Source organism: Prionailurus bengalensis, chromosome A1 (genome assembly GCF_016509475.1).
Source record: "Prionailurus bengalensis isolate Pbe53 chromosome A1, Fcat_Pben_1.1_paternal_pri, whole genome shotgun sequence".
Taxonomy (NCBI): Eukaryota; Metazoa; Chordata; class Mammalia; order Carnivora; family Felidae; genus Prionailurus; species Prionailurus bengalensis.
The window spans coordinates 67,422,316-67,449,444 of record NC_057343.1 but is presented as its reverse complement, the minus strand read 5'-3'; the positions used below and the strand labels follow the sequence as shown (position 1 = coordinate 67,449,444).

The 27,129-nt window shown below is 45.0% G+C and overlaps 1 protein-coding gene across 1 annotated transcript in view; it reads left to right on the top strand.

Moving 5' to 3' along the window:
• Nucleotides 1–27,129, top strand: part of ABCC4 (ATP binding cassette subfamily C member 4) — a 264,370-nt gene that overhangs the window by 145,734 nt on the left and 91,507 nt on the right. Inside the window, exon 20 of the mRNA XM_043581644.1 lies at nt 26,036–26,115. Coding sequence (XP_043437579.1) covers nt 26,036–26,115 — 80 coding nt within the window. The remainder of the gene's footprint in view (nt 1–26,035; nt 26,116–27,129) is intronic.

Here is a 27,129-nt window from a genome sequence, read left to right as displayed (position 1 = left end):
AAGCGGTGGTATATGGAGCTCTGTATTCATGGTACGTCCTGTGTTCTCTCTCTTTGTACTTCACTTGAGAGGAGTCTTACATTCTTTGACTTCTGAACTTTTTTGTTTTCCTTGCTGGGTTTGAGGACAAATGCGAGGCAAAAATGCCTGGCTGATAAAGAGTGTATCTGGACAGAATGTGAGGCAAAGTGAAACCTAGGTGAAAGTGAACTGACCTAGAAAGTCCAAGCGTCAGGAGTAATGTGTTTTGATGTGAGAAAAGAAAAATGCTACGTTGGACTCTCTCCCCCATTCATGTTTCGATGACATCTCACGCATGTGATAGCTCGACCTGTTCAGCCTTGAGCTGCTTGCTGCCTCCAGGTCATAGTGTCTTGGTAAATTAAAGCTCTCTTACCCCTTTCTGATGAAAATATTAGCAATTTCAGGTTTGTGACTAGTGGATCTATTCAGCTCGAAGGAAACCTTTCAGTGATGAGCAACATGACTTTTCATCTGAGACCCGTGGAGTCTGTGGCTGCCAGAGAGATTGGGATCCTGGAGTGATTTTGCTTCATTACAAGCCTGTACAGATACTATTTAATGCAAGCAAGTTTCGAATGCTGGTAAGGAACACAGTTAAGGTCATGGTCTGAAAGGACTTTGATGTCCTGCAGAAGCCTGATTTTCTCCTAATATGCATGAAAAACTTGTGCAGTATAGCTCTTAGGAGATGAATATTTGTTCGTGTAGGTTACAATAGCACACGTACCTGGAGAGTGAGGAGAATGGCGGGCGGAATATGCATTTGCAGGGAAAAGGGGGGACGAACTAGTATGCAAAAATTAGCCGTGGAAATCCATAAATAGCAGGCCAAGAATATTCTGCAAATGTGTCAGCTGGGTTTTACCAGGAACAATGGACAGATACCAGATCCTGCCCAGAAAGAATTTCTGATTTTCTTAAAAGTTAAATGATTTCCTTACAGATTTCAGACCCTCTTCAAGCCTTTTCCTCTTCTATAGAAATTCCTGTTGTCTCCTTAGTTCCTAGATGTTTAAAGTACATATGAAAGGCTATTATTCTGAGTGTGTCTTAACTGTCCACAAACTACCCTGTGCAGTCTGTGGTAGCCTGGATTACTAAGATGGTTTGCAGTTCATTTTATTTACGCGTGCAGGAGAGAAGTTTTAATTCTGTATGAGGTTTTTATACATGTGGCAAATTCCTCGGGCAGCCTATAGCTGGCCATTAGACTATCTGTGTTGCTTCTCGTTTGGAGGCTATAGAAGATGCATGGACTGCCCTGGCCTCTGAGGGAGACTGAACAGAGATAATCCCTCCCGGATGTTGGGGCAACGGTGGAGCATGGTGGGCATATCCATTATGTGTGCTGGTGGGATGTGCCGGGCTGGTGATGATGTGTTACAGTTTTAGGGGTTGACATCCTGCAAGGGAGACACTTGGGAAGGAGAACCCCGAGGCAAGGCTGAGGACGTGGGACCGTTCCGAGTGGAGTCAGGAGAGATGGGGCCTGGAGACAGCGAGACAACACTCAGAATCCAGTTTTGGTGGTGGATCATAGAACAGATGAGAATGGACGTTTCTAGTGCCTCTAGGCCAGGAGGTCAGCCTGGAGGCCATGAAAAGTTTCCATCTGTGTTGCTGCCAGCTTCTTGCCAAGGATGCCATGGCACTTAGGGAAGCACGTGTTGGTGTAGATGTGATTAACCTCCCAGATACTCAGCACCAGGATCTCTTCCTGTGGAGCAGCTGCCGTGATGGGGAGCTGTATGGGTACGAACCGAGTGGGGAGATGAATTCAGTGTGGCCCTGCCTGCTCGAGGGTCCTGAAGGTGCAAAGAAGAGAGTTAGAGTGCAGAGCAGGATGAATTCTTCTGTTACTTGGTGAGTTGAGACAATATCCAAAGACCCGGCCTGTCTCACGGTAGAGGCAGACTAGAATCATACAGATGTGCGTGTTGTTTAGAAGCGCTCACTGCCCCGTCAGCTTGGGGGGGCTATGGGAGCTGGAAGGATTCTTGATCACCTCCCACACTGGTAGCCCTCATACTTTTGTCACAGGGCCATGCTTCTGGGTTGTAGCTGCCACAGGAGTTTAAACACGCTTGTTATTTTGGACTTGACCAGTGGTTACTTTTTCCCCCTACCTTTTATTGGCATTTGCCTTTGGTGGCCTCTTTTATCATTGCTTTGAGTGGTTGGTGCCAGCTTGTCTCACCATCGGCTTCTGTTCTTGGAATGAGGGTCTCTTGTTTCCAAACAGGGCAAATACTGAAAATGCTGCTTTCTGAACACATTCACTTAACCTTCTACCTGTCTGTTGAGGAACACTTACTGAGCCCTTATCGCAAGTCAGGCATGGTGTCACCAAAAGTTATGTGTCCCCTGCTAGACTCCTGTGCCAGTAGCCACATTAGTGTGGCTGTGATTGGCCCTGTGGAAGAGGAGGCCCCGGGTGGACTTGGCGAGTGTCCAGGGTGACCTGAACACGGAGGCGGGACCGGGGGCGGAGTGTGTCTGCAGGCACTGGCTGGAGAATGAGGCAGACTTATCCAGAAGCGGGAAGCGGGAATAGTTGGGGGCGGGGGTGGGCGGCTGGAAACCAGCAAGGAAGCCTGACTGGCGGGTGTGGAGTGAGCGTGGGCTAGAGTGACGGTTCGGCTCAGCAGTACCAGGCCAGGATTGAGTCGTGCCAGGCGCGCGGAGTGTTTTTAACCCCATCTCGAGAGCAATAGGCAGTTTTTCTGTTGGGTACAATGCCTGATGGCGTGCATCTCCATGCTTGGCAAAGCTCTGTCTCGCCGAGGACCTTGTGATGGGGTAGGGCAGGATATTCTCGGGATTTTTCTTGTAACTTTGAAGGTATTTTAACATGTCCCAATTTTTGTTCCTGAGTCCTGGTTCACATTTCAACCGCATGGTTTGTGCTGTTTGATTTATTTGGTTATAACTTAATTGTGTCGGGTATAACCACTGTAAATCCTGTCTTCTCACTACTAGAGTTCATAGTGCCTCGTGAAGATGTGCAAACTAACATTTGCTGCTCTGCCTTTGACCCAGGAAACTATCGCGTGATGACTTCGGATCTGAACTTGGGTACACTAACGACAGATTAGCATATTGCCTACATTTATTTTTATGGTTAGAAAGAATGACTAATCTATCATAGATACTTACCTACCAGGGGTTATTTAAAAAGTGAATTGCAGTAGAGTTTTGGTTCTAGAATGGCACTTTGTTGAGGAGGAAGCTACACAACATTAGCAGCTCCACTTTCCATGTGACCTGTAGACTTAAGCTTTTCTTAAAGTTGTATTCTTGTCAGAGAGGGTTTATTCTGAGGAAAGAATAGGACATTTTTCTGTAAAAGTAAAAATGCTGTTCAGTGGTGTTCCCCCCCATCCTTCCCTGAAAAAAATAAAACTTTATAGTGCTTAATCAGGTTTCCAGATGTTTGTATGTATTTATTTATTTGGATATTTATAGTGTTTTCTGTCAAGCAGTTTGCCTCCCTGGGTGCATTCCAGAAATTTTAAAAACATACATGGCAAAGCCACAAAGATCAAAGACCTGTGTCTTATGAACTCTTTACAGCACTTCAGGCCAGTCCCTAGAATGATTTATATTAAAAGAATTGAGTAAGAGCTGTTACCAGCCACATCTTGTTGTGAGGAATGTTTCAGATGGGGACCCAAGAACCTGGTGAGGAACCCGTCCAAATTGGGGTTCTTCATTCTCTCCTGAGTCCAGGGGGCATCTGTCTGAGACCCTCCAACAGTACAGGGACTTCGGTTAGCTCACTGGGGCATCTCTGTCTGGTCTCTTGTATTTCCACATCTTAAACATGGGGATGTTTTGAATATTATTGTATATTAATGGATGTTAATGAATATTATTCTATGTAGAATTTTTAAAGCTGCCGTTAAAAGTATGGGTTTCATTTTCTATATTTTTAAAGTACGTACTATCTACCATCTAAATGGAAAACAGCAAGACTTTTTGTCGTAACCCACTAATGCCGCTGTGACTGATATCTCTGAAAGGAAGGGCCTTCAGCAGCTGAGGCCTGACAGAGAAGCAGCCGGAGGCATGACCATGCAGAGGCATTCTTGTCTTCTGAGGAAGAAAGTCTCAAACAGCAGTGGCCTTCTTTGATGGAGTTCTTACCTGGAAGTCGGAAGGATCATGGATTTGGTTTATCCAATCATTGATTAACGTTATAAAAGTAATTGGTAGCTGATCTCGTGCCTCACCTTCTCACTGCACATCTCCCCTTCTGGCGGGGAGTCACTGTGGTGGGGGTAGGGGGAGGGGGATAGGTGTGTCAAGTGGCAGCTTTGAAGAGAAAGTCTTTCTTACCTTCGGGCCTATCCTGAGTGCTGCATGCAGCCTTCTCCCCAGAGCAGACCATGCAAAGGATAGTCGAGAGCCTCTTACCCTCCGCTGCTGGCCCACCTCTGGGTTTCACCCGCCCAGAAGGATGCAGTCCTTTCCGCACTAGGCCGGGAACCTTTCTGCGATAGCAGTGCGCAGTTCTGGTGACGGATGGTGCTGACCCTGTGAGGTGATGTCGGGTTGGGCATTGGGCAGGCTTGCTCCTGGGCACCCCCTGTGACTCCGTCTCCAGGTGTGTGCTTCTCCACCCCTCTTCTCCCCCGGGCATGTCGACCACCCTGAGGTTTGAGAGTCGAAAGGACTTTCACTCGGGGTAGGTGAATTGAGCCCGAAGGCCTGCGGGATTCTCTGTCGTCTCCAAGTTAGCGTATTTGGTGAAGAACCTTTTGCTTTTAGTTTGAGGCTGGATCCCCTCTGAGGAATCCTGCCTTGTAATCAGTGACTTTAACAGTATGACTTGGCTTAGGTCCCCGATGCTACCAGTTCATGCTGGGAAAACTTCACAAATGCTACCGTCTGCCCAAACCATAGTTACCGAGGCATTTTTGTTTTCTAATTTGAGATCTCCTTTCTCAATAATAAAAGCCTTACTGTGCCTGAAGTATTTACAACAATTACTGAGCCATTTTTCCACTTAATGGATGTTGTGTTAAATTACATCTTGAAAAGTCACAATATACCGGCATTTATTTTTATTTTTTAAAATTTAAAAATGTTATTTTTAAGTAATCTCTACACCCAGCGTGGGGCTCGAACTCACAACCCCAAGATCAAGAGTCACACACTCTAGCAACTGAGCCAGCCAGACACCCCTTGATGAGCCGACATTGAAGTACATTTTGCTAAATGTATTTTAAAACACAGGTTGATTATTTAACTAGAGATGGAAGCTGCTTTCATGACCTAGTGTTCAAAAATCTTTGAATTCTGAAAAATAGTGGGATATTTTTTAAACCTAGCCTTTGTCTTTTTTTAAATTTTTTTTTTAAGAGAGAGCAAGCATGCAAGTGGAGGGGCAGAAGGGAGAGAGAGAATGAATGAATGAATGAATGAATGAATGAATGAATAAATGACTGTCTATCTGAAGCAGGCTCCGTGTCTAGCATGGAGCCTAATGCGGGGCTCGATCTCCCCAACTGTGAGATCATGACCTGAGCTGAAATTAAGAGTCGGATGTTTAACCGGCTGAGCCACCCAAGCACCCCAAACATAGCTTTTGTCTTTTTTATCTATGAGGTAAGTAGTGCCTTCAGGCTTCCATTTACCCTCCCATCTCTGCCATTATACATGGTGGGTATGGATAGTTGTTATGCCTAATAAATGAAAAAAACTGAATTGTATATAATTGTCAAAATATTTTTTCTTTCTAACACATGTTTAGAGTGCTAGTAACATCTTGATTTTCTGTATGAGAATTACAGCTGTTACTAGGATTTTACATGATACTGAAATGTAGGGTTCAGGAAAAGAAACCTGGTTGAGTTTGTGAAATTATAATTTCTGTGCTCCCCATTTACTATTTCTGATTCTGACATTATTGTTCTCTTTTACTTTGGATCATATGCGCAACATGGAAGCCATGTAAAATGGTGTAATGTTCAGAGTCACGTTGGTGGTGATTGCTAAGTGGTGAGGGAAGAATGTGAACAAATCCCGAGTTCCTTGATCTGATCTCCAGTAACTTCTAAGCCTTATTCAGAGGCTTTTAAACAGTTGCTGCTGCATGAGGGAGAAGATATTTAGCTAATTTTTTTATTGTGATAAAAAACAAATTAGCTAATGATGTTACTTACTGCCTTTTAAAAATACGCATTACAACTGATGCCCTGGGGACACCTGGGTGGCTAAATTGGCTGAGCGTTTGACTCTTGATTTTGTCTCCCCTCATGATCCCAGCATTGTGGGATCGAACTCTGCATTGATTGGATCAAACCCTCTGCTCTGCGAGGAGCCAGCTTAAGATCCTCCCTTCTTCTGCCCTTCACCAGCACGCCTGTGCGCACGCTGTCTCTTTAAAATAAAAAAACAAAACAAGCTGAGGCCATGTGATGTCTTCCATGCAGTGAACCTCTGGGGACAAGAGTCTCTATCCTGGATTAGTCATTTAGGTCCTGTATCCCATCCTGTCCATCAGTTTCGACATAACCGGACCGATGACACATATGTAAAACCTTGGATTGGGAGTCACTTATTGTAACTTGTTCTGCAAGTGTTCCACAAGACGAGCAAACACTTCCAATAAATTTTAACTTGATAAACGAGCGATGTCTTGCACTATGAGTAGTATGTGATGACAGATGTCACATGATCACAACTGAGCCACTGCTTGAAATTCGCTTTGATATACGAGTGCTTTGGATTACAGGCATGTTTCAGGAACGAATTATGCTTGCAAACAGGTTTTAGGGTATTCTGAAAGAGAGGCCCAAGCATCCCGGGAGCAATCCTTGTGTGGCGGTCCCTTTGGCATTTGGTGCTGCTTCCTCCCCTCTCCAGCCCCTGCCTTTGCTTGGAGAGGGTCCTTTCCCCTCTTCTGGCCCACTAAGCTTCGAGGCTCTTTTCCATCATTTAAATGATTCTCAGGATCACACTTCCCTCAATATGTGTTTGTGGTTACTCTTCCCTGGAATGTTTTGTGGTATTTTTCTTCTTTAAACTCAGGACTAGCCCATCACCACCTTTCTGGATCCAGTGATGTATTCGTCTTTGCTTTTCATTCCAAAAGACACGTGCCCCGGAAGTGCAGAGAATACACACAGTTCACCCTTGTCTTTCATTCAGATCCACTTTTGTTTTATTTTGGTGTTTCCCCTTAGCTTCCTGTTCTTAGGTTATATAAGCTCACAAAAGGCAAAGGCTATTAGCGCTTCTCAGAGGCTCTTAATACTGCCTCTGGGTGTTGTTGACCAACCTGGGTCCTGTTTAGGGTTCTGAGGGGGCTGTCCTTGACTGGAAATTGTAGAGAATGGCAGGTTTTGAGGGACTCCTACTTGTGCTGATTTAGCCACGTCATCCAGTGGGGCTGAACTTTATTTATATTTGACTTTTTGCATCTTGGATGTTTTCTCATGGTGTTGGGAATGGACAAGATGGGGGCACCAAGAATATTTATTTGTGTAACATACTTTTTGAGAAAGGTAAATGCTGTAGTGTTTTCTAAAGGTCAGCTGGTGCTTTGTGGACTAAAACATTAACACACTCTACGCGCTCTCCTCTCCTTCATCCTGAGGTGGGTGGCATTCGTGACTGTTGGGCACCACTCTGCCACCAGCAGGCAGCTTCTCCCTTTGCTCATGTCCACCCTGTGCAACTTCACCCTGCTCTCCTCCCCCTGCGGAGAGCAGGTTCTCCCGTGTTGGGGTCTGGGTGCGACCAGGAGGCTTCTGCATATGTCTCTCGTTTCCTCACCAGGGTCTTGACGGGGAAGTGGCTGCCACCACAGGTGTCTCCTCTTTGGCCCTGGTGCACTGGTGCTAAGTGTGCATAACCATTCTACCAAGGTCACCAGGAGTAGATGAGTGTGACAGAGAGAATGGATTCTGTGGGAAGGATAGCCCTCCAGTTGAATCCTTTTTTTTTTTTTTTTAATTAAAAAAAATTGTAAAATATACATAAAATCGACCATCTTAACCATTTTTTAAAAAATTGGCCAGCCAGTTTTTAGTCTGTATATTTTTTAATACGTATATTTTTTTTACTTTTGAGAGAAAACGCACATGCGAGTGGGGGAGGGGCAGAGACAGAGGGGGACAGAGGATCTGAAGTGGGCTCCACGCTGACAGCAGCCAGCCCGGTGCGGGGCTTGAGCTGATGAACTGTGAGATCATGACCGGAGCTGAAGCCAGAGGCTCAACCGACTGAGCTACCCAGGCGCCCCTACCATCTTAACGATTTTAAAGTGCACATTCAGTGACATTAAGTGCATTCATATTGTTGTACTGTGTCACCACCATCCATCTCCAAAATTTTTTCATCTTTCCTAACTGAAACTCTGTCCCCATTAAAGAGTAACTCCCCACGCGCACGCCCTTGCCTGTGACAACCACCGTTCTGTCTGTTAATGTGATTATTCTAGATACCACATATGAGTAGAATCATATAGCATACCTTCTTTTGTGACTGGTTTATTTCATGTAGCATAATATCCTCAAGGTTCATCTATGTTGCAGCATGTGTCAGAATGTCCTTTCTGTAGGCTGAATAACATTCCTGTGTACATACGTGTATGTGTGTGTGCCGCATTGTGTGCTTATTCATCCATTGATGACCACTAGGAACTGCTTCTGTCTCTGGCGATCGTGAATAATGCTGCTATGAACATGAGAGTACAAGTATTTCTTTAAGACCTTGTTTTCGGTCCTTTTGGGTGTATCTCCAGAAGTGGAATTACTGGATCATATGGTAGTTCTGTTCAGTTTCTTTAGGAGCTACCATAGTGTTTTCCACAGCCGCTGCATCATTTCACATTCCCACCCAGCAGTGCAAGGGCTCCAGTTTTTCCACATCCTCACCAGCATTTGTTGTTTTATCTTTTTGGTGTGTGTGTGTGTGCGCGCACGCGCGTGTCTGTGTGTTTGCTTGTTTGTTTGTTTTGTTGTTCAGTAGCCATCCCAATGGGTGTGAGGTGGTCAGACCCTTTATCTTCTTGAGTAAATCATAGGAGGTGGCTTTGGGCACCAGTGTAGCAAGTGCCAGGTCCCCTGGAACAGTTGGGTAGCACATTCCCAAAAGCAGGCTGGCCATGCGGGTCCCTCGTGCGGCTTCTGTGCTCAGAGTGCAGGCTTCTTTGTTACTAGTCTCCTCCTGTTGCCTTTTCTTGGCACGCTTCCTCCTTTTTAATCCTACACTTGAAAATTAGATCAAACGCGAACCGTGTTTAGATTTATTTACAGTTTCTTAACTCCTTTCCTGTTTTCCTTTTGACAGGCCTGGCATAAGAAGTCTTTTTCAAGTAGTAAATTAATTTAGGTGGCAAGCACCCTACCTGAATTTTGTTACATGCTGGCAGTTTAGATAAATGGATATTATAATCTCAGCACATTTCTGCCCAACGCTACTGTGCCGATTTGCAAGAGTCTACAAAAGTGATAATATTCTGTCAGTTTGGGGCCTAGAAGAAGAAGGAGGAAAAAAACAGGTCATATTTTCTTATTTGTATTTATAGGATGCCTGTGGGGAAGCTGGAAATGCCATGTCGCAGTTTACATGCCTAAATACACACGAAGAAAGATAAGGAACTCAAAGACGTTTCTTTGTAGGTAGACGAGAAGAGAGAGGGTCCAGATCAGTGACTGTCAGCCGTGTTGCAGATACATCCTCTGTTGCGACCAAAGGTTCCCCCCACCCCTTAAACTTACCATTTCCTTGAAGAATAGTCTATTTTTAATGACTTCATTGATTTGACGATTGGGTTACAATGTACTTTATTTACTGCTGAAATGTTTCATTCCCGTCAGCACTTAATGTGAATAAATCTACTTTTTGGCACCACTTTGATAGACTGTAAAACTGCTTATATTTGCAGGAAAATTTGTTTTGCCATGGTACGTTTACGTACAGATGCAGTTTGCCTTCCCCCTCACCCTGCAAATCATTCTGTGTCACAGCTGAGCTAAGAAGTAGACACACGCGGGACTCTTTATCATTGTGTGCTATATCTGAGCAGCATAGAACAAATTTTGCGTTTCACGTCAGAGGGATCACAAAAATAGGTTTAATTTTCATAATTAAAGTCAGTTTTTTAATACTTTATTTTTTTGCTACTGTGTTAAGACTGCATATTTTGATTTATAGTTTATGTATTTACTGAAGCACTATATAGCGTATCCTGCATTCACTGTTATAGTCTGCATATGAATTTAATATTTTATATCCAACAAGACCCTGTAAAAGTGGATCTTTATTTCCTATTGCCCAGTTTATGAGCAAAGTTGAAATACATTTTGCTAATAAGTTTTCCATGATGTTGCTTAACTTTTTCATGAAAACCATGTCATGTATATTTAGCTTTGATTCATTATAATAAATGCAACAGCGGGGGTGGGGAGAAGAGGATGTAGATCTTCAAAAAAATTTTATTTTGTGAAACATTACTTTGGAAAGTAAGATGTAGTATATATTCTGTTCTTAAAGAGAAATGTAGTTAATGTTTTAATTTCTTAAATCTTACTTTCAAATGCTTGGTAAAACGAGTGATGACCCAGCATTTAACAAAGCCAGTCTAGGAAACTCCTCTCTGAAGACAGACAAATAGAATCATCGACAGTATCTGCAATATAACACCATAAAGCCCATTTTCAGCCAACTCGGCGATCTCTAATTCAGATCTGAATCAACAATGAAGGGCAAAAATCATGCATTTTAAAAACAGCAGCATTAGTGAGACTACGGAAGCACTTGTAATGCTAGTGTAGGCAAAAACCAGCCTACAGAGCTATGTCGTTTTTCTTGATAGTCTCCTTAGGAAGAAATGAACTTGCAGGAAGGTAATAGAGTCCCTCTGAGAAAACGTGATGAGAAGTCTTTGGGAATTATCAACCAAACTTAAAACGGACCTCGGTTTTCACGGGCAGTTGTGTTATAAAGGGATGTTTAATTTAAAGGAACCGAGTTGATAAGGTAGGTGGTGCAGGAAACCAAAAATGTTGACCGCGTTTTTGCTGGCCAGACAAATTGTGTGGATCGAGGGTTTTTATTGCGGGCAGTCGTCTGCCGCTAGCGAAATGGCCAATGCTGGCCTTTCCTTGGGGCTGGAAGGTAGGTTCTGAGTCTGCTGTTCTTTTCCCTGCTTCTCTGCTTCCCAGAGGGGTGGTCAAATGTCCAGCTCTCTCCTTTTTCCCTCGGGAAAAAAAGAGTTGCCTAGCTAGCGTGCTGGGACCCCAGGGCTCACGTGCCCATGTGCCTGGGAGCGGCCGCGCACAGTCTGAATCATGCACTTGAGCAGCGTGCTAAGTGAGGAAGGAAAGAATATCACGCACAGAGGGTTGATGTCTTTTTATGGGAGAACAAAAGAGTTTCGATTCTTTCACTTCTGATTCAGCCTGGCCATTGTGTGGCAGAGGGGGTTTAATGAATCATTGTTTAACTAAGCTCCTGCCAAGTATTTGACCATTAAATAGCCTCTAGTGTGTATAGAGTTCTTCTCTGACAGACTCTTATTTGACTGTGATTAATTGGCATTGAATTGTTATTTAATTACACCTCTGCAGAAATCTAAGAACAGTTTGTGTTCTGATTAAGTTATTTGATGTAAAAACACACACGGTGCTGTGGAAGTCAGCTCCGTCCTTTCTGCCCCTTGTTGCTGACAGGCCAACTCCTGGGGCTGCTCTCAAAGCCCATGGAATGTCCCTCAGTATCAAAAATCCAAGTAGAGTCTGGGTTTTAATTTTTCTCTTAATATATCAAAGTGTTTTGGGAAGCCCAGACTTTATAGTGTAAGTCTGGAAAGCTTTTCTTTTATGTTAACATTCTTTATGAGTTTCTTACTGACCTATGTTAGACATGTTAAGCAGGTGTATTGACTTCCTCAGTTCACAGTTACAGTGTTCGTCCCATGGACACGCATGAGATGTCCAGGGGAGAAGACCTCCAGCTGGATGATTGCCAGTGAAGAGGGGAGGGAGAGAAAAGACAGCAGTGGCAGGTTCTGGTTTGGGCTTGTCTGTCCTTGGGGAGGAGCTGACAGCAAGAGAGGGGATGAAGTGACCATTGTGGGGAAATAGAGTTTGGAGAGGTGAGAACCTCAAAATACAAGGGTGGTGGTTGTATTTGGGGAATGAGCAGGGTAGCGGGAATGTAAAGAGATGGATATTACAGGGAAAAATAATTCCACCCCAGCGTACATGCATATTTCAAAGAGAGGGTTATTAGAATGTGAGATGCTACAGAAAAGTCCAGAAGAATGAGGATTGGGGGTAACTGGTTATTGGTTTTAGGGACCGGATGGATGACTGGTTTATACCAGTGTCCTTCTGAACAGGACAGAAGCTGGATAGGAAGGGGGAAGGTACTTGGATAGGTCTCAGTTCCACGTGCAAAAAAGACAGTTGTGCGGCTGAGAGGTAGCATGTACCCTAAGCTTTTTGTAACTGGCCAGACAGTAGAATTATAACACTTAGAGCCTTACTTCCAGCTCTGACAACTTTTTCTGAATTGTTAAAAGATGTAATAAAGTAGCTGAAAATGATTCCTTTCCCTTTTTTTAATGGTTTCCCTCCTTCCTATTTTCCTTCCCTCCCCTCCCTCTCCTCCCTTTCCTCTTAATTTTTTTCTTTTTCTTTTCTTTTTTTTTTTTTTTTTAAGACAAAGGTCCATTTACCTTCAACACAGCCCAGCCAGTTTTGTGTAACACCTGTTGGTGGTTCCCGGATATTAAAATGATGTGCCGCAGAGGAGACTTGGGTGTTGGTTGATCTGTCTCCAGCACACCTTCAGTTACTTTACATAGGGTGGGGAGTGGGAGGGCCCATTGTCTTCAAGTTTAGTCACGTTCTCACACCAGACGTTTTGCTGTCCTATTTTTGAGCATTACGTATAACTGGTATGTGTGCTGGAGATGGGAAGAGTTGATTTTGCATGTTGAAGGGTAATTTCCAGTCAGGGTTTTCTCAGCTCTTGGATCTCACACTTGCCTTTGTGGAAGAGGGGCTTCTTTGCCAAGGTGAATGCTTCATGAACAGGTATTGCTATCACCACCTCTGTGGAAACACATCCCAGGGGTGAGACTGCTCCACGTTTTTACCACACACACACACCCCCCCCCCCCGCCCCCCCAGTGCTCATGCCTCTGGAAACAGTAAGTAGACACTATGCACCCAGCCTTGAACGACAGGGTACCCTGGGCCAGGAAAAAATCCTTCCTGGAGACAGAGTCGTGCGTTCCTATGGCAGGAGAAGTCAAGTGATTGGTGGTTTCCTGTTTTCTTAGAATCAGAGGTTCCTGACTGAGCCACTTAACTCCATGGCCCTTTCACTTCCTATAGTTCATGCTTTAGCAATCTTCTGAAATCACGCAGATCTTTTGAGTGGGCATTTTCCAGTGGAAAGGGCTTCATAGCTTTCATCAGACCCATGGTGTTTCAGGTTCCCTGTCTGAGAGATTTTTCTACCTGTTGCTGTCCAATGGTCTGTACATCGCTGACCATATGTGGGCTGTGAGGCCACACTTCTGCGTGATGTATGTGTGAGGTCTGGGGTGAAGGAGTTAGCCTGATCTATTTTCCAACGTTTTGCTTCTCAATACTTAAGATGTGTAAAATAATGATTACTTACCGTGCAAAGCATTTCTGGATACTGCAACAAAATTGTTTCCCGGGGCAGTTTGTGAGGTATATCACGCCTTCAAGGTTAATTTCCTAACCATATTTCTCCACATAAATCTCAGTAGGCGGTTTGACTTGCCCCAGGGCCACACAACCGGTTAAGGTTTGGGATGGGGTGGATCTCAAACCCCTGGACTTTCCCGATCAGTCCTGTGTTTTATTAGACTCGGTGTCCTCATTCCATTTTCTCGTTCATTTGCTCCCTTGTTAGTCTTTTCATTCAGCTTACAGTAACTTATGTAATTTAATTTTGAGGTGGAGTTATTTTAAATGATTTACTTTAATTATGGTTAGCCAAGAGAGAATTCCTGGAACTCTTTTAATCGGGACTGATATTCAAAGTGTTTCGCATGTAGTAGAGCAGGCGTTAGCCAGTCAGGATGAGCCTGGTTTGGTCATCACACTTTATACTGGCCCTGCCTGTAACTTTATGGGTTCATCCTTATCAGTAGATGCTTAGTAGAGCTTTCGAACGTGTCCAGTAAAGTAACTCCATGTCATTGATATGTTGCCTTGAACTGTCTGGATCTCTGTCACCCTGGGCACGAGTCCTGGCTTGCCTACCTTAGAGCTGAGTGTCCTTGAGTTAATTTCTTTCTGTCTCATCTGTAAAATAGGGACTGTATCTTGCATATGGTTTTGAGATGATGTGTATGGCGTGCTTCACAGTTTCCAGCACTTACTTGGTGCCCAGGTGGTGGTAGTGGGTGGTGGCATTCTAGAAACTAAGCATAGATGAACCAAAACAACCACAGGAGGAAATCCTGACTACATCTCTGATGTGTAGCACAAGGCTCTGGGATGAGTCAGTGTGGGGGGTTGTCTGTGCATAAAGAGCCTGGAACAGAATTGGTCCCGGGACATCTTCTGTAGCACTCATCAGACATTTTCCCAGCCCGGGCTGGATATGTAAGGCGTCCCTCCATCCTGACTCCACTTCTTCCCTGTGTCAGCACTTCTTCCTTACAGTCGTGGCTTTGAAGAGGCCCTGATGAAAGAGAGCAGTTAGATCTTTCTGACCACAGGGAATTTTCACTGCAGCTTCCCCAACATCTGGATTTTCCCACTCCTGGCACCCAGGCGCTCTCCTATCTCCGCACACCTTAGGTCATGCTCTTCCTATCAACTAGGCAAATATTTGTCTTCCTTTTGCCTGTCCCACCTCTTAGTCCTCACACATGTCATTCCCCCTACCTGGACGAACTCCATTCTCCATCAACCCCTTCTCTGCCCTCCTTCCATGTTGTCGGGCGGTGACTCCACCATGAAAACTTGTCAGGCTGACCCTGTAACTCACATCATCTGGTGACACCCTGTGCTGCTGCCTTCTGCATGCTCCCTGCTCTCTGGGTGTGTGCTCACGGCGTTCTTGGTCACTGCAGACACCACACTCATGTCTGTGTGTCCTGTTAACCTGCTTCCAAGTTAGATTTTAAAATGCCCCGAGAGACACCAAACAGGTTTTAAACCTAAGTGGCAAGCAGTGAGTAGGGGTTAAAGATATTTTCCTTGGTTGGCTACCAGCGGGTAGGGTACAGAGCAAGAATGTGGTGACCTGGAGGCAGACTTGAAGGTGTGTATAGAAAACAGATGGTAATACTGCCCTTGGTCTCGAAGACAGTGGGATTTTATAAGTCATCTTGTTTGGACAGTCCACCTGCTGTCTTCCAGGGAAAAGAGATGAGAACAATCCCATTAGGCAAAGAAAGAACACACCCATCCTTTTGAAACTCATTCCCCCCCATCTGTCAAGTTATGTAATGAAACCTTGAAATTTTTAATTTCAACTAATTTTAACTATTTTTAATGTCTTAATTATATGACAAGGCAGGTGACCACTGGACTTTGGCAATGCAGCGTGGTTATTCTAGAAAGGCACATTTTTATACTTAAAAAAAAAATAGGTTTGTTTTTGAGAGAGAGAGCATGCATGAATCGGGGAACTGAAGCAGGCTCTGTGCTGACAGCAGGGCAACAGAAGCAGGGCTAAAACTCAAGAACCGTGAGGTTATGACCTAAGTAGAAAGGCATGTTTTTATATCACTAGAGGAGAACTTGAGATCCCTAGTTGATTTACTGCAGTCCTGATTCTGTCTCAACTCCCAGGAGATTTAAAAATCCCAGAACATTAGGTGACAGGCAACCACCAGGCAGACTGGTATATCCCTTAGGTTTATATACCTTTGGCTTTTCCCTAGTCTTTTTTTTTTTTTTTTTTTAATATTTATTTATTTTGAGAGAGAGACAGAGAGCTGAGGAGGGGCAGAGAGAGGGAGAGAGAGAATCCCAAGCAGGTTCCATGCTGTCAGCACAGAGCCCAGTACTGGACTTGATCTCACAAACCATGAGATCTTGACCTGAGCTGAAACCAAGAGTCAGATGTTTGACTGAGTCACCCAGTGCCCCTTTCCCTGACTCTTTCAACTGCTGCCACTAGAGCGAGCAGGAGACACGCCTTGGACCTGCTCCCAGGACCTCAGTTCATCTTTTCCTGGCATGTAAGCAAGTACTCAGGGAGGGCAGAGGAAAGCCAGCAACTAGAGGTGCATTTATCCGGTATTTGCTGTGACGAGGACGAAGGGCCCTCTGAGGGGCTATCCATAGGGAACAGTAGGCTTCTCCCTCGGTGTGGGGTTAAAGTCACCCTCTCAGGCACCTCTTGGGTGCCTCATTCAGTGCCTTAAGAAGATGCTGTGAGTTAAGGATGCACCTTTTGAAGGCTGCCATTCACATTAAATGCCGTCTCTTGTGTGATTTTACCTTTGAGCTCTTAGGGGAAATTCCTGGCTTTATAGAAATTCCATAAGCTGAGGCCACGGACAGGCCAGCACTTTTTCCTTGGGGCCTTCCCGTACCTGTGCCTTGTGTCCCCTCTGCTGTGTGCATGTTCCTTCCGCCCTTCCTACCTGCTCTCCTCCACCTGCTTCCTCGGCCTCACGTGACGTTCGTCTGCTCCACAGCCATCCCTCTTTCTTCTCTGTCAGCTGCGCCCCACCCACCCCTGTGGACTGCGTCCCCTTCCCCTCTTCCACCTCTGAGACACTGGGTTCCTTCACTTTCTAGTGCTTTCCTGGTGTCAGCGTTGGCTCCTGTAAATTGCTGTACCCAAAACTCGTTCTGCAAGTGGAAATTTCAGACACCCTTTGAAGGAGCACAGACAAATTGGTTCAACAGCGGCACAAGGAAAGTGACAAGTATGACAAAGCAGACACTTCGTGTTGCAACATAAATTTCCCCAGATGGGAAAACACTGCCAAAAAAGACTGTGTGAAATATCGAGCACTTGAAATAAAGAGACGGAAATTTGAAAACAAACCGTTTGTTACTTATAGCAGAAGGACTTGTTTTATGTATCCATTCAGAATATGTTCAAGCACTTTGTATGTGCTAGGCATCAGTCAGGCCCCGGGGAAACAGCAGTGAATAAAACAGAACCCCCTGTCATAAGGATGCCTGTGTTCTAATTTAATTTGTGTGAATAGAAAAAGAGACAAATGGTTTTTAGCTCTTGAAGGTAAAGAAGGGAATTTAGGGGCGCCTGGGGGGGGAGCTCTGTCAGTTAAGTGTCTGGCTCTTGATTTCAGCTCAGGTCGTGATCTCTCAGTTTGTGGGATCAGGCCCCGGGTTGGGTTCTGCGCTGACAGCATGGAGCTTGCTTGGGATTCTCTCCTTTTCTGCCCTCTCTCTGCCCCTCCTCTGATCACAGGCGCACACACACTCCCTTTCTCTCTCAAAATAAAAATGAACATTTAAAAAAGGAATTTAAAAGGGCAGTAATTACGCTTGTAAAGGTGACAAGGTTATCACGCAGGTTCTTGAGACAGAAGGAACTTTCCAGATTCTTCCTTGTTATTCAGAGAGTGATCCGTGGGCCAGCAGCACCAGCATCACCCGGGAGCTATTAGAAACACAGGATGTCAGGCAGCACCCGTAGCTCTTGAGAATCTACATTTTGACCGGGTCTGTGGGAGATGCGTGTACAGATTAAAGTTTGGGGAGCATTGTTCTGATGAGTGTTGGGCTGTTTCTGATCTGATGCCACTCAGAGACTCATCCGCTCTCAACGTCCTGGTGAGTTTGCTGACGTGTTCATAGCTCAAAGAAGACAAGAGCATCAGTATGATCCCTCATGACCAAAGCACACCTCTGATTGTGTCCCTTGATTGACATGCAGGAAGAGGCCACTGAGTGGGTTCCAGGTCTCACCATCTGTCTTTAGTGTGAGCTGCTTTCCTGACCTTTATTTTATACATTTGTTTATGTTTTTGTGTAAGAGTCCGTCTTTAAAAAAGAAAAAAGGTTGGAAAGTCACTGGGTTTATGGCATTTTATTAGCAAATCCCGTTTGGGCACCCGCCGGGCACTTGACATTTTGTTATATAGGTCGTGTGTGAAATGTGGTTTCTGTTTACAGAGGGTGTATAGCCTAGCTGTGAATGTAGGACTAATATACTTGAAAAACAGTTAGACCGCTGAATGGATTTATGAGATATTCCGAGAATATCCCCAGACTCTAGAGGGAATCTGGAAGCAAGCTGGAATAGTCTCTCATCAAATAAAGTGTCAGAAAAACTGTGCCTTAGACCGTGAAAATTGCTTATGTCTTTGCTGAGGGCGTATTGAGTGCTATTTCAGGCCCTGCTCGGTTGCGGGGTCGCCGCAGTCCTCGTCGCTAAAAGTAAGCGTGGAGGTCAGAGGCAGGCTCTGTACAGCAGCAAAATGTATCGGCTGAAAGCTCTGTAATCTAGAACCATGGTGTGCGGGGGGTGCAGGAGTGTGTCTCAGGTAACCTCAAGCAGCCCCAGAAGACAGCGCCATGTTTAGAAACCGTCAAACCACCGACGTTCAGAATGTTTATTCTGGGTTGTCAAGAAAAGAGTATTTTATGCTCTGTATCTTTTGTTTGCAAAGACAGAAAATCTGTAGTTCACGTGAAAGAGGTCCTGCTAAAATGATTACAATAAATAAAGCGTTTGTTACCTAAAAGGGTAAGTAGGAATTTGAACATTAAACTTTACAAAATCTATCATTTCCCTAATTTTAGTAAGCAAATCTCTCATTGGACCTATGGTGACAGTTCTAGTCAGGGCGCTTGGGATGACAGGGACGGGGTCCACCCAAGTTCAAAAGTGTGATTGCAAGGAAGCAGGCATCCCACGGAGCCGAAGCAGGGCCCACTTTCCCAGGAGCTGGGCCCTTTGTCTTGGGGCTCCTGCATGTACCCAGGCCCCTCGGCTTGGGTGAGGAGTCTGTCCCACTTTCCTGCTTCTCTCTCTGGCCTCGAGGTTCTCAGCTAGTCAGTGGCTCAGTCACCCCATGCCCCTTGGGTCTGTTAACTGTGGCCAGGCCTGTGGCGGGTTCCTGAGAGGGTGGCCCAGGTCTCCTGAGCCTGTCCGATAAAGATGGAGGAGGTCGAGTGACCGGCACATGTCTAGGAGCTGCGTTTGTCAGCAAGGGTTTCATGGAGGAGAAAGGGCTGAGAAATTTGGACGGATGGGACTGAGCAAGGAGGGAGGGCCTTCTTGGCGGGTGAGTGGGAGAGAGGGAAGGCCCCCATGAGAGCAAGAATGCAGCTGGGTGTGAGGGATGGGAGGCCAGGAGGGTTCCTCTCTTCTGTCCCTTCTTGCATCACTGTTCCTCAAAGCTTTGACAGATTGGATTTGCCAGATAAGAAAATTGAGGATCTCCATCGGACTATTTTAAATGCAAAGTTAGGTCCTGCTAGTAATTTAGGTGAGGTAGAGATAAGTCAAAATGACTTAAAAGTTTTCACGCTGGTGTTTGGGCAGAAGTCTAAGGCAAATTTGGAAAAGTTGGACGTGGGGATTTGTGGGTCAACCTCAAAGGCTTCTGTTCAGTTTAGATGTGTCAAATTTAAGATGTTTTGTAGGACACCCAAGTGCCCCAAGGAAGCCCTGGAAGATCAGGAGTGGAGATAAGATTTGATATGCATAAGCAAACAGGAAGTCATTAGAAGGAAAGTGAGTAGAGTTTAGGAAGAGAACCAAGAAAAGAGAAAGGTGGTCCATGGCTGTGTCCTTAGAAAAAAGTAGACTTTGTCATGTCTCCTTTTTCTGATGTGTGGAAATCCCAGGATGGCTTGGCAGGAACACCTGCCCCTTATGAAATATCACTGTGTCACCCTGAGCAAGGCTGGACCGCGGGTCCTCCTCTCTGTCACAAGGAGCTTCATCTGTAGGGATTTGAACGTCTCTGTTAGCTTCAAAACCCTTTCTTCAAAGGCCGCCCCTGTCTGTGTGTCCAGATGATGGAAGGGAGCCTGTTTAGGGGCAGCTTGGGGAAGGGTGGGGTGTCTGGAGCTGAGTGAGGTTGGCTTCTGCCTCCTCTGCCACCTCCTTCTTCCAGGCACCTCTGTGCAATCTCAGACTCTTGACAAGACGTGGTTTGGAAATTACTAGCCCTGGTGACCTTTCGTGCCTCCTAAAAGCTGTAAAATCCCCTGTTGATAACGCGGACAACACCCTGCCACATCACAATTGAGAGGGCACCTTCACAAGCGCAGTCTTGTTTATCCTGTGGTGCGGTGGAGGCAAGTATTCTCATCTCCTGTTCACAGATGAGGGGTCGTGTGTAAGCGGGCACCGCAGGACTTGCTTAAAGACCGGTGGCTACCGGGTGTCAGAGGACAAGCACTTTGCGTGTTTCCCGCGGACGGTTTCTTGATTCCTGCTGCGCTTCAGGCCATTCCTGCAGCAGCCGCCATGTTGACGACCTGTTCTGACACCAGAGGTGATGGAAACACTGAGTTACCAAACTTCCTTAGTTCCCACTCCTGTTCTTGTGCTTGTCTCGGCTGCACTGGTTTGTGCAGAATGATGCAGAAAGTCCATGCTCGTCCTGCTCCCTCATGCCGCACACAAGTTTTCAGCCCGGGGACCGTCTCTGGGCTCCACCGAACGCTCGTCTCCACCCCATCGCGATGCGTTGTACCTGCCAGGTACGGGTCCGTTCTCTCTGCCCTTTTGGAGAGACCGTGGCCTCTCTTGGCCACAGGCTGCTTGCAGGCGCTAGCTCCCCCTTCTCACCGGCCAGCGGTTCTGCTTGTCCTCCCCACCCTGCCCTCTGCGCTCCACCACACTCATAAGCCGGCCCAGACCCAGCGCTCCTCGTTTCTGACTCCGCAGGGCTATTCAACCAGTGGCCGCTTTTTATCCAAATAATTAGGTTCTAGAGTTTTCCATGAAGCTACACATGAGCACTGGAAAGAAGTTCCAAATACCCAAGAGCTCCTCATGAAACACATCTACTTTCACCCTTTAGGTCAGGTGTGGCATGGCCTGATGGGGCCGTCTGTGCCAATGTTCATGACCACTTCGGTGCCAAAGAATACAGATCAGAAGAAAGGAACTACTGAGGCACCTGGGTGGCTCAGTTGGTTAACCATCCTGACTCCTGGTTTTGGCTCAGGTCACGATCTCGCAGTTTGTGGGTTTGAGCCCCACATCGAGCTCTTTGCTGTTAGTTCAGAGCCTGCTTCAGATCTTCTGTCTCCCTCTCTCTCAGCCTCTCCTTCACACAATCTCTCTGTCTCTCTCAAAAATAAACAAACATTAAAAAAAAAAAAAAAAAGAGGGAACTACTGACATACTGTGTAGCATGGATGGACCCAGAAATGTTGGGCTCAGTAAAAGAATTCAGACACAAGAGACAACATACTGTATGATTCCATTTGTATGAAATGTCCCAAAAAGGCAAATTTATAGAGAAAGAAAGAAGATTAGCTGTTGCTTGAGGCTAGGAGTGGGAACAGGAAGTCATTGTAAATGGCATGAGGGATCTTACTAGGGAACAGAAATGTTTTCAAGCTAATCTTTGGCGATGGTTGTATTTCTCAGTAACATTACTTAAATTCATTGAATTGTATTCCTGAAACGGGTGAATATTATATGATGTAAAATATACACCTCAATAAATCTCAATATTTTATGATCCCTAAACATGCCTTCTTTTTTTGTTTAAAAAAATAAAAAGAAGTGCCTGTGTGGTTCAGTCATTTAAGCATCCGACTTCAGCTCGGGTCATGATCTCACAGTTTGCTCGGAGCCTGGAGCCTGCTTCAGATTCTGTGTCTCCCTCCCTCTTGCCCTGCCCTCCTTCCGCTCATGCTGTCTGTCTCTCAAAAATAAATATTAAAAAGAATTAAAAAGAACACATGAAAAGAATAGGGCCCACATTAGACCTGGGAGCTTCAAAGTTTCACATTATAGTTTGGTTATAAGGAGGCTGAGGTATCCTGGGTATGACAGAGATGTCAGAACTCCACTGACTAATAGGTGGTTGACTCCACTTCAGACTGTAGAGTCCATTCTTAAAATAAGATCGCTAAAAATTTGTATTTGGACAAGTTTGATGACCTCTTTCCTGAGCTCCTGTCTTATGGACAGAACAGTTAGGAGGACCCTGGTTGGTTCTCTGGTGGTGTGGACTTCAAGGGAGGTCTCTGCCCACCCTGCCCTTTGTTCCCAGCCTTTCTCTCCACTCCCCAACTTACTTCCTTACACAAGTCATACATAGTTACTGTAGAAAAAGAGCACTGATAAAAAAAATTTAAATTGCACATAATACATTAAACACTTGTTTCAGACTTACTGTTCAGATTCCTACGTCTCACTGGCTGAATAACCCACATTGAACATATTTGATGCATTTTTTATTCACTCCCTGGAAATGGAATTTCTAGGTCATAAGGGATCCATTCTTTAAAGAAAAAATTTTTTTTAATGTTTATTTTATTTTTGAGAGAGAGAGAGAGTACAAGCAGGGGAGGGGTAGAGACAGAGGGAGACACAGATTCTGAAGTAGGCTCCATCCAGGCTCTGAGCTGTCAGCACAGAGCCTCACGTTGGGCTTGAACCCACAAACCGCGAGATCATGACCTGAGCCAAAGTCAATTGTCTCACCGACAGAGCCACCCAGGCAAGGGATGCACTCTTAAAGTTGTTCATACATACTGCCCGGTTGTTCCCCCGAATTTACCTGTGCAATGTGGATTTTCATTATATGTGAGTCTAAAATGCGATCTGGCCACCAGAATGGACTGTGCTTGTTGGCCTCAAGATAGGTTATTTATCCTGTGCAGAGTAGGGAAAATGGTGTTATGAGTCTGCCCCAAGGTAATCAAATGATGCCTGAGCTATTGATTTTAATCACAGGCACAAGGCATTCACTGAGACCGGCCATCTGAGTCTGGGCAGGACACGATGGCCAAGATGGGACACTGTGCTGTATAAGGGCTGATTGAGGCACCGGGGACTCACTCTGGAAAGGATATGAGTAACTTTCTTCGAGCATTTGAAGGGCTGTCATGTCAAGAGAAATTAGATTCATTCCATGTGGTTCTAAGAGCAGAATAAGCAGAGGGTTGCATGTTCTAGGAAGGCAAGAGTTGGTTTAATGTAAGAAAGCCCTGCCTAACAGAACAGCATCTGAAAATGGATTGGGCTCCCCTTCCTTATCATGAATCCCCCTTCCCTCTACATCCCTGGACATGTTCCAGCAGGCCAGATGCCATTTGGATGCAGAGGCATGGCATGTGTGTGAAGGGAATTCATCATACGGATTTGATTTGGGGACCTTTGAGAAAAGTTTAGAACTATGAGGCCATGAACTTGAAATCACAGCTCTGACTGTAACAGTCTATGGCAGGGCCAGATGAAATAGTCTGCAAACACCATTCATCCCATTAATTGTTTCTTGGAGCAAGGAAGTAATTTATTGACTCTTCTAATCTCACATTTTCTGGACTCTGCCTCCTGGTGAATGAGAGTTTAGGGTTTTGACAGTCTTTGACATCTAGTTCAGTTCACTTACTGTAGTAGCTGTGTTGGGAGAGTTGGTTTTTCTCAGTTGTTTGTGTTCTCCTTGTATTTTATGCTGTGCGCCAATCTGGTTCTCTCAGACCCTAAGACTCCTGCTTCTGGTAGAAGGTAAAGAGGATGATTTTCACATATCATTCATCTCTGTTGCTTTTTCATCTTAAAAACAACAACAACTTGAGTATTGGTTTCAGTATTTAAAAAAAAAAATTTTTTTTTTTAACGTTTATTTTTGAGACAGAGACAGAGCATGAACAGGGGAGGGGCAGAGAGAGAGGGAGACAAAGAATCTGAAACAGGCTCCAGGCTCTGAGCCATCAGCACAGAGCCCGACGCGGGGCTCGAACTCACGGACCTTGAGATCGTGACCTGAGCCGAAGCCGGACGCTCAACCAACTGAGCCACCCAGGCGCCCCATTGGTTTCAGTATTTTTTTTTTTTTTTAAATTTTTTTTTTTTACGTTTATTTATTTTTGAGACAGAGAGAGACAGAGCATGAACAGGGGAGGGGCAGAGAGAGAGGGAGACAAAGAATCTGAAACAGGCTCCAGGCTCTGAGCCATCAGCACAGAGCCCAACACGGGGCTCGAACTCACAGACTGTGAGATCATGACCTGAGCCGAAGTCAGACACTCAACCGACCAAGCCACCCAGGCGCCCCGGTTTCAGTATTTTTTAAGCTGAACCATACTTTTGCAGTGTTCTGAGTCCTGACTATGTTGAAAAGCGGTACTTTTCCTTTGAAGAAATGACCAGTGTTTTAAACTGTGTCTTTTAGCGTTTTTAGATGCATGTTTTTCTTATCTTGGTATTGATACTTTGGGAAGTTAAAAAGTAACTAGGTAGTTCACAAAATCTGTAAGAATATGTGGGAAATTGCCCGTCTAATTTTAATGTTTCTAAAGCACAACTGGTCAAACAACCACTTAACCTTTGGCCCCTCAAAGTGTAGTCTGGAGAGCAGCAGCAAGGGCGTTCCCCCGACCCCGCCAAGTGAGCTAGAAACGCAGAATCTTCAGCTCCAGCCTGAAGCTACTGAATGTGCATTTTAACATTCAGTACTGACAGTACCTGGTTGTCAGACTTTCTCAGGAGACTAGCTGCAGATCCTGTGGGTAACAGCAATTCTCTTACCTTGGTGTTTGGTTTTGAGCACCTGATAATGTACCTGGCATTGCGACTAGGTTCTTTCACGTGCATGAGCCCATTTAATCCTCAGAATCACCCTCTCAAGGAGGTATTATTAGAGGCTCAGAAAAGCTGTCACCCAGCCTACCAAAAGTGTCACTATAAGAAGCTGTTTTCTGGAGTCTGTATTTCTCCTACACCTGAGTCAGGAAAATGGAGGCCTGGGAGTGTCACGGTGGCCTAGTGAAGCCTTCAGTTGTTCCAGCTCTTTGCTTGAGTGACCCTGGGCTTCCCTGCTTCCTGGCAGTGGAGGCTCGGCTGCCAGCCTCTGGCCCTTCAGCGTCCAGTTGTAGCTTAGTATGAAGGGCCCGGAGGAAGTCACTTCTGACACATCTCCCCTGCTGGCTGGCTTCCTGAAGCCTCCAGTACAAAAGAAGTTCAGGGACCTAGACAAACGCATTTCTCAGGAATTGCTTACACCAAAATAGGCTGTGTGTGTGTGTGTGTGTGTGTGTGTATGTGTGTGTGTGTGTGTGTGTGTAGCTTCCATTTCTTTAAAATCTTATCATTTAAAAGACTAGATATTTATTGAAAGTTTGTTCTCACATTCCAGTTCTCAAGCCTTTAGGATGTCCTGTTCTCATGGATTCTGAGAAGGGATATACAATGAGTAATAAGAAACCACCTTTAATCATTAAGTAATATTTCTTCTTTCCTGCCTACGTTCCTCTGGTTGTGTTGGAAATCTAAGAATGAGTCTGTGTCACACTTGGTGTACCGCAGAAAAAAGCGACTTATAATCCTAGTAGAAAACTCACAACTGGGGAATGGCAGGATTCCAACATTTGCCAAAATGTGAGATGCTGTGAACCATCCTGAGGGGGGGAAAAAAGAGAGGTTATAATTACATCTGTTTAAAAAATACCACTTAGCAAAATTCTGATTACTAAAGCAAAATTAGTATAACAATTGGGGGTCAGTTTATGTATTTTGCAATTGTTTATTTACCAACTCAGCCCCCGAATGGGCATCCTAGATGGCATCTAAAAGGAGGGAATGTTCTAAAATCCACCAACCCTTCCCTGTACCGCTGTAACGTTTTTTTCACCTCCATTTTATCAAAAGTCGGCCAAATTTCAACTCCCTGCCCACTGCCGTTGGTGGTATTTTTGTTTCTCTTTGGGTATCATCCTGTTTTCTTTTCCTTCACCACTGACATCGGCTTATTTCGTATGAACGCGTGATACATTAAATACATATACGTTTCAAATGTTTTGACTTGTCTGTGAATCGTTTCTCTTAAAGGGCCGGCCTGGGGAAGTGAGTAATGTCTCGCGTCCTGTTGTTGTAGGAGGGATTTTGAACCGCTTCTCCAAAGACATCGGGCACATGGACGACTTGCTGCCCCTGACGTTTCTGGACTTCATTCAGGTAATGCTGGCAGTGACACCAAGTTCTCGCATGGGAACTGCAGTTCCTGTTCTTTGCAGTCCTTTCCTTGGGGGCCGTGGGTGGGCCCTTCGGCCTGACGAAGTCGCGTTATCTTCGTAAAGGCCGTGGCGGTAAGAGAAGGTGTGGTCTGATTCGGAGGCCAAGTTCACATGAGTAATACCCCGGGTGTAGGAGCGGCTACAGAGTCATGTCAAGGTGGGTTCGAAGCAGCTACAAGCTTGGTAAGCGGCTCTCCGTCTGCCTTCCAGGCATCTGGCATGGATCTCACTCGACCGTGAACACATTTCATAATATAGAAACAGTCACCTCGCACGGAAAGATAGCCTAGATTAACTAAATTATGCATTGTGTTACCACAAAGGACAAATATTTACTGCACCGTTTTTGGGGGATAAAACCAGGTGTGGTTACTGACAAAGAAAAGATTAGTAATAATAAGGTGAAAATAATACTTCGTTAGCAAGGACAATAGAGAGCAGTTATTGTAGATACAAAGCCTTTAAAGGCAAGTACATTTAAGCCAATAATTTGAGTACAGGATCAGAGTCATCTCAGAAAATGTCTTTCTTGTTTTTCTAGGCAGCTTTTCTTTCACACGCTGATTGTGCTAAGTCTTAAGGTGTGTATGTATATGTGTGTGTTTTAAACCCAGCAATCCTGCAAATACCTTCTCTACAGCATTTGTTTTGTCTGTGAACTTGAGGTTCTGAAGAAGTATGTTGGGTCATCTCATGCCTCATCTGCTTGCTCAGTATTGCTGCACACATGGGATGCTTTTCCTGCTGTTTAATTCTGTCTACTTTTCAGTGATTCAGGCCAGGGGACTTTCTTCTTCATTTCCAAGGGTTTTGTTTTTTGTTTTTTGTTTTTTGTTTTTTGTTTTTAAATGAAGTGCATTTATCAACAACTGCATGCACATTTTCTAAAATCGCTGCTGCTGTTGCTAATATTTCATGACCTTGTGTTTCACTCTCCTCAGTGGTCTAATCATGA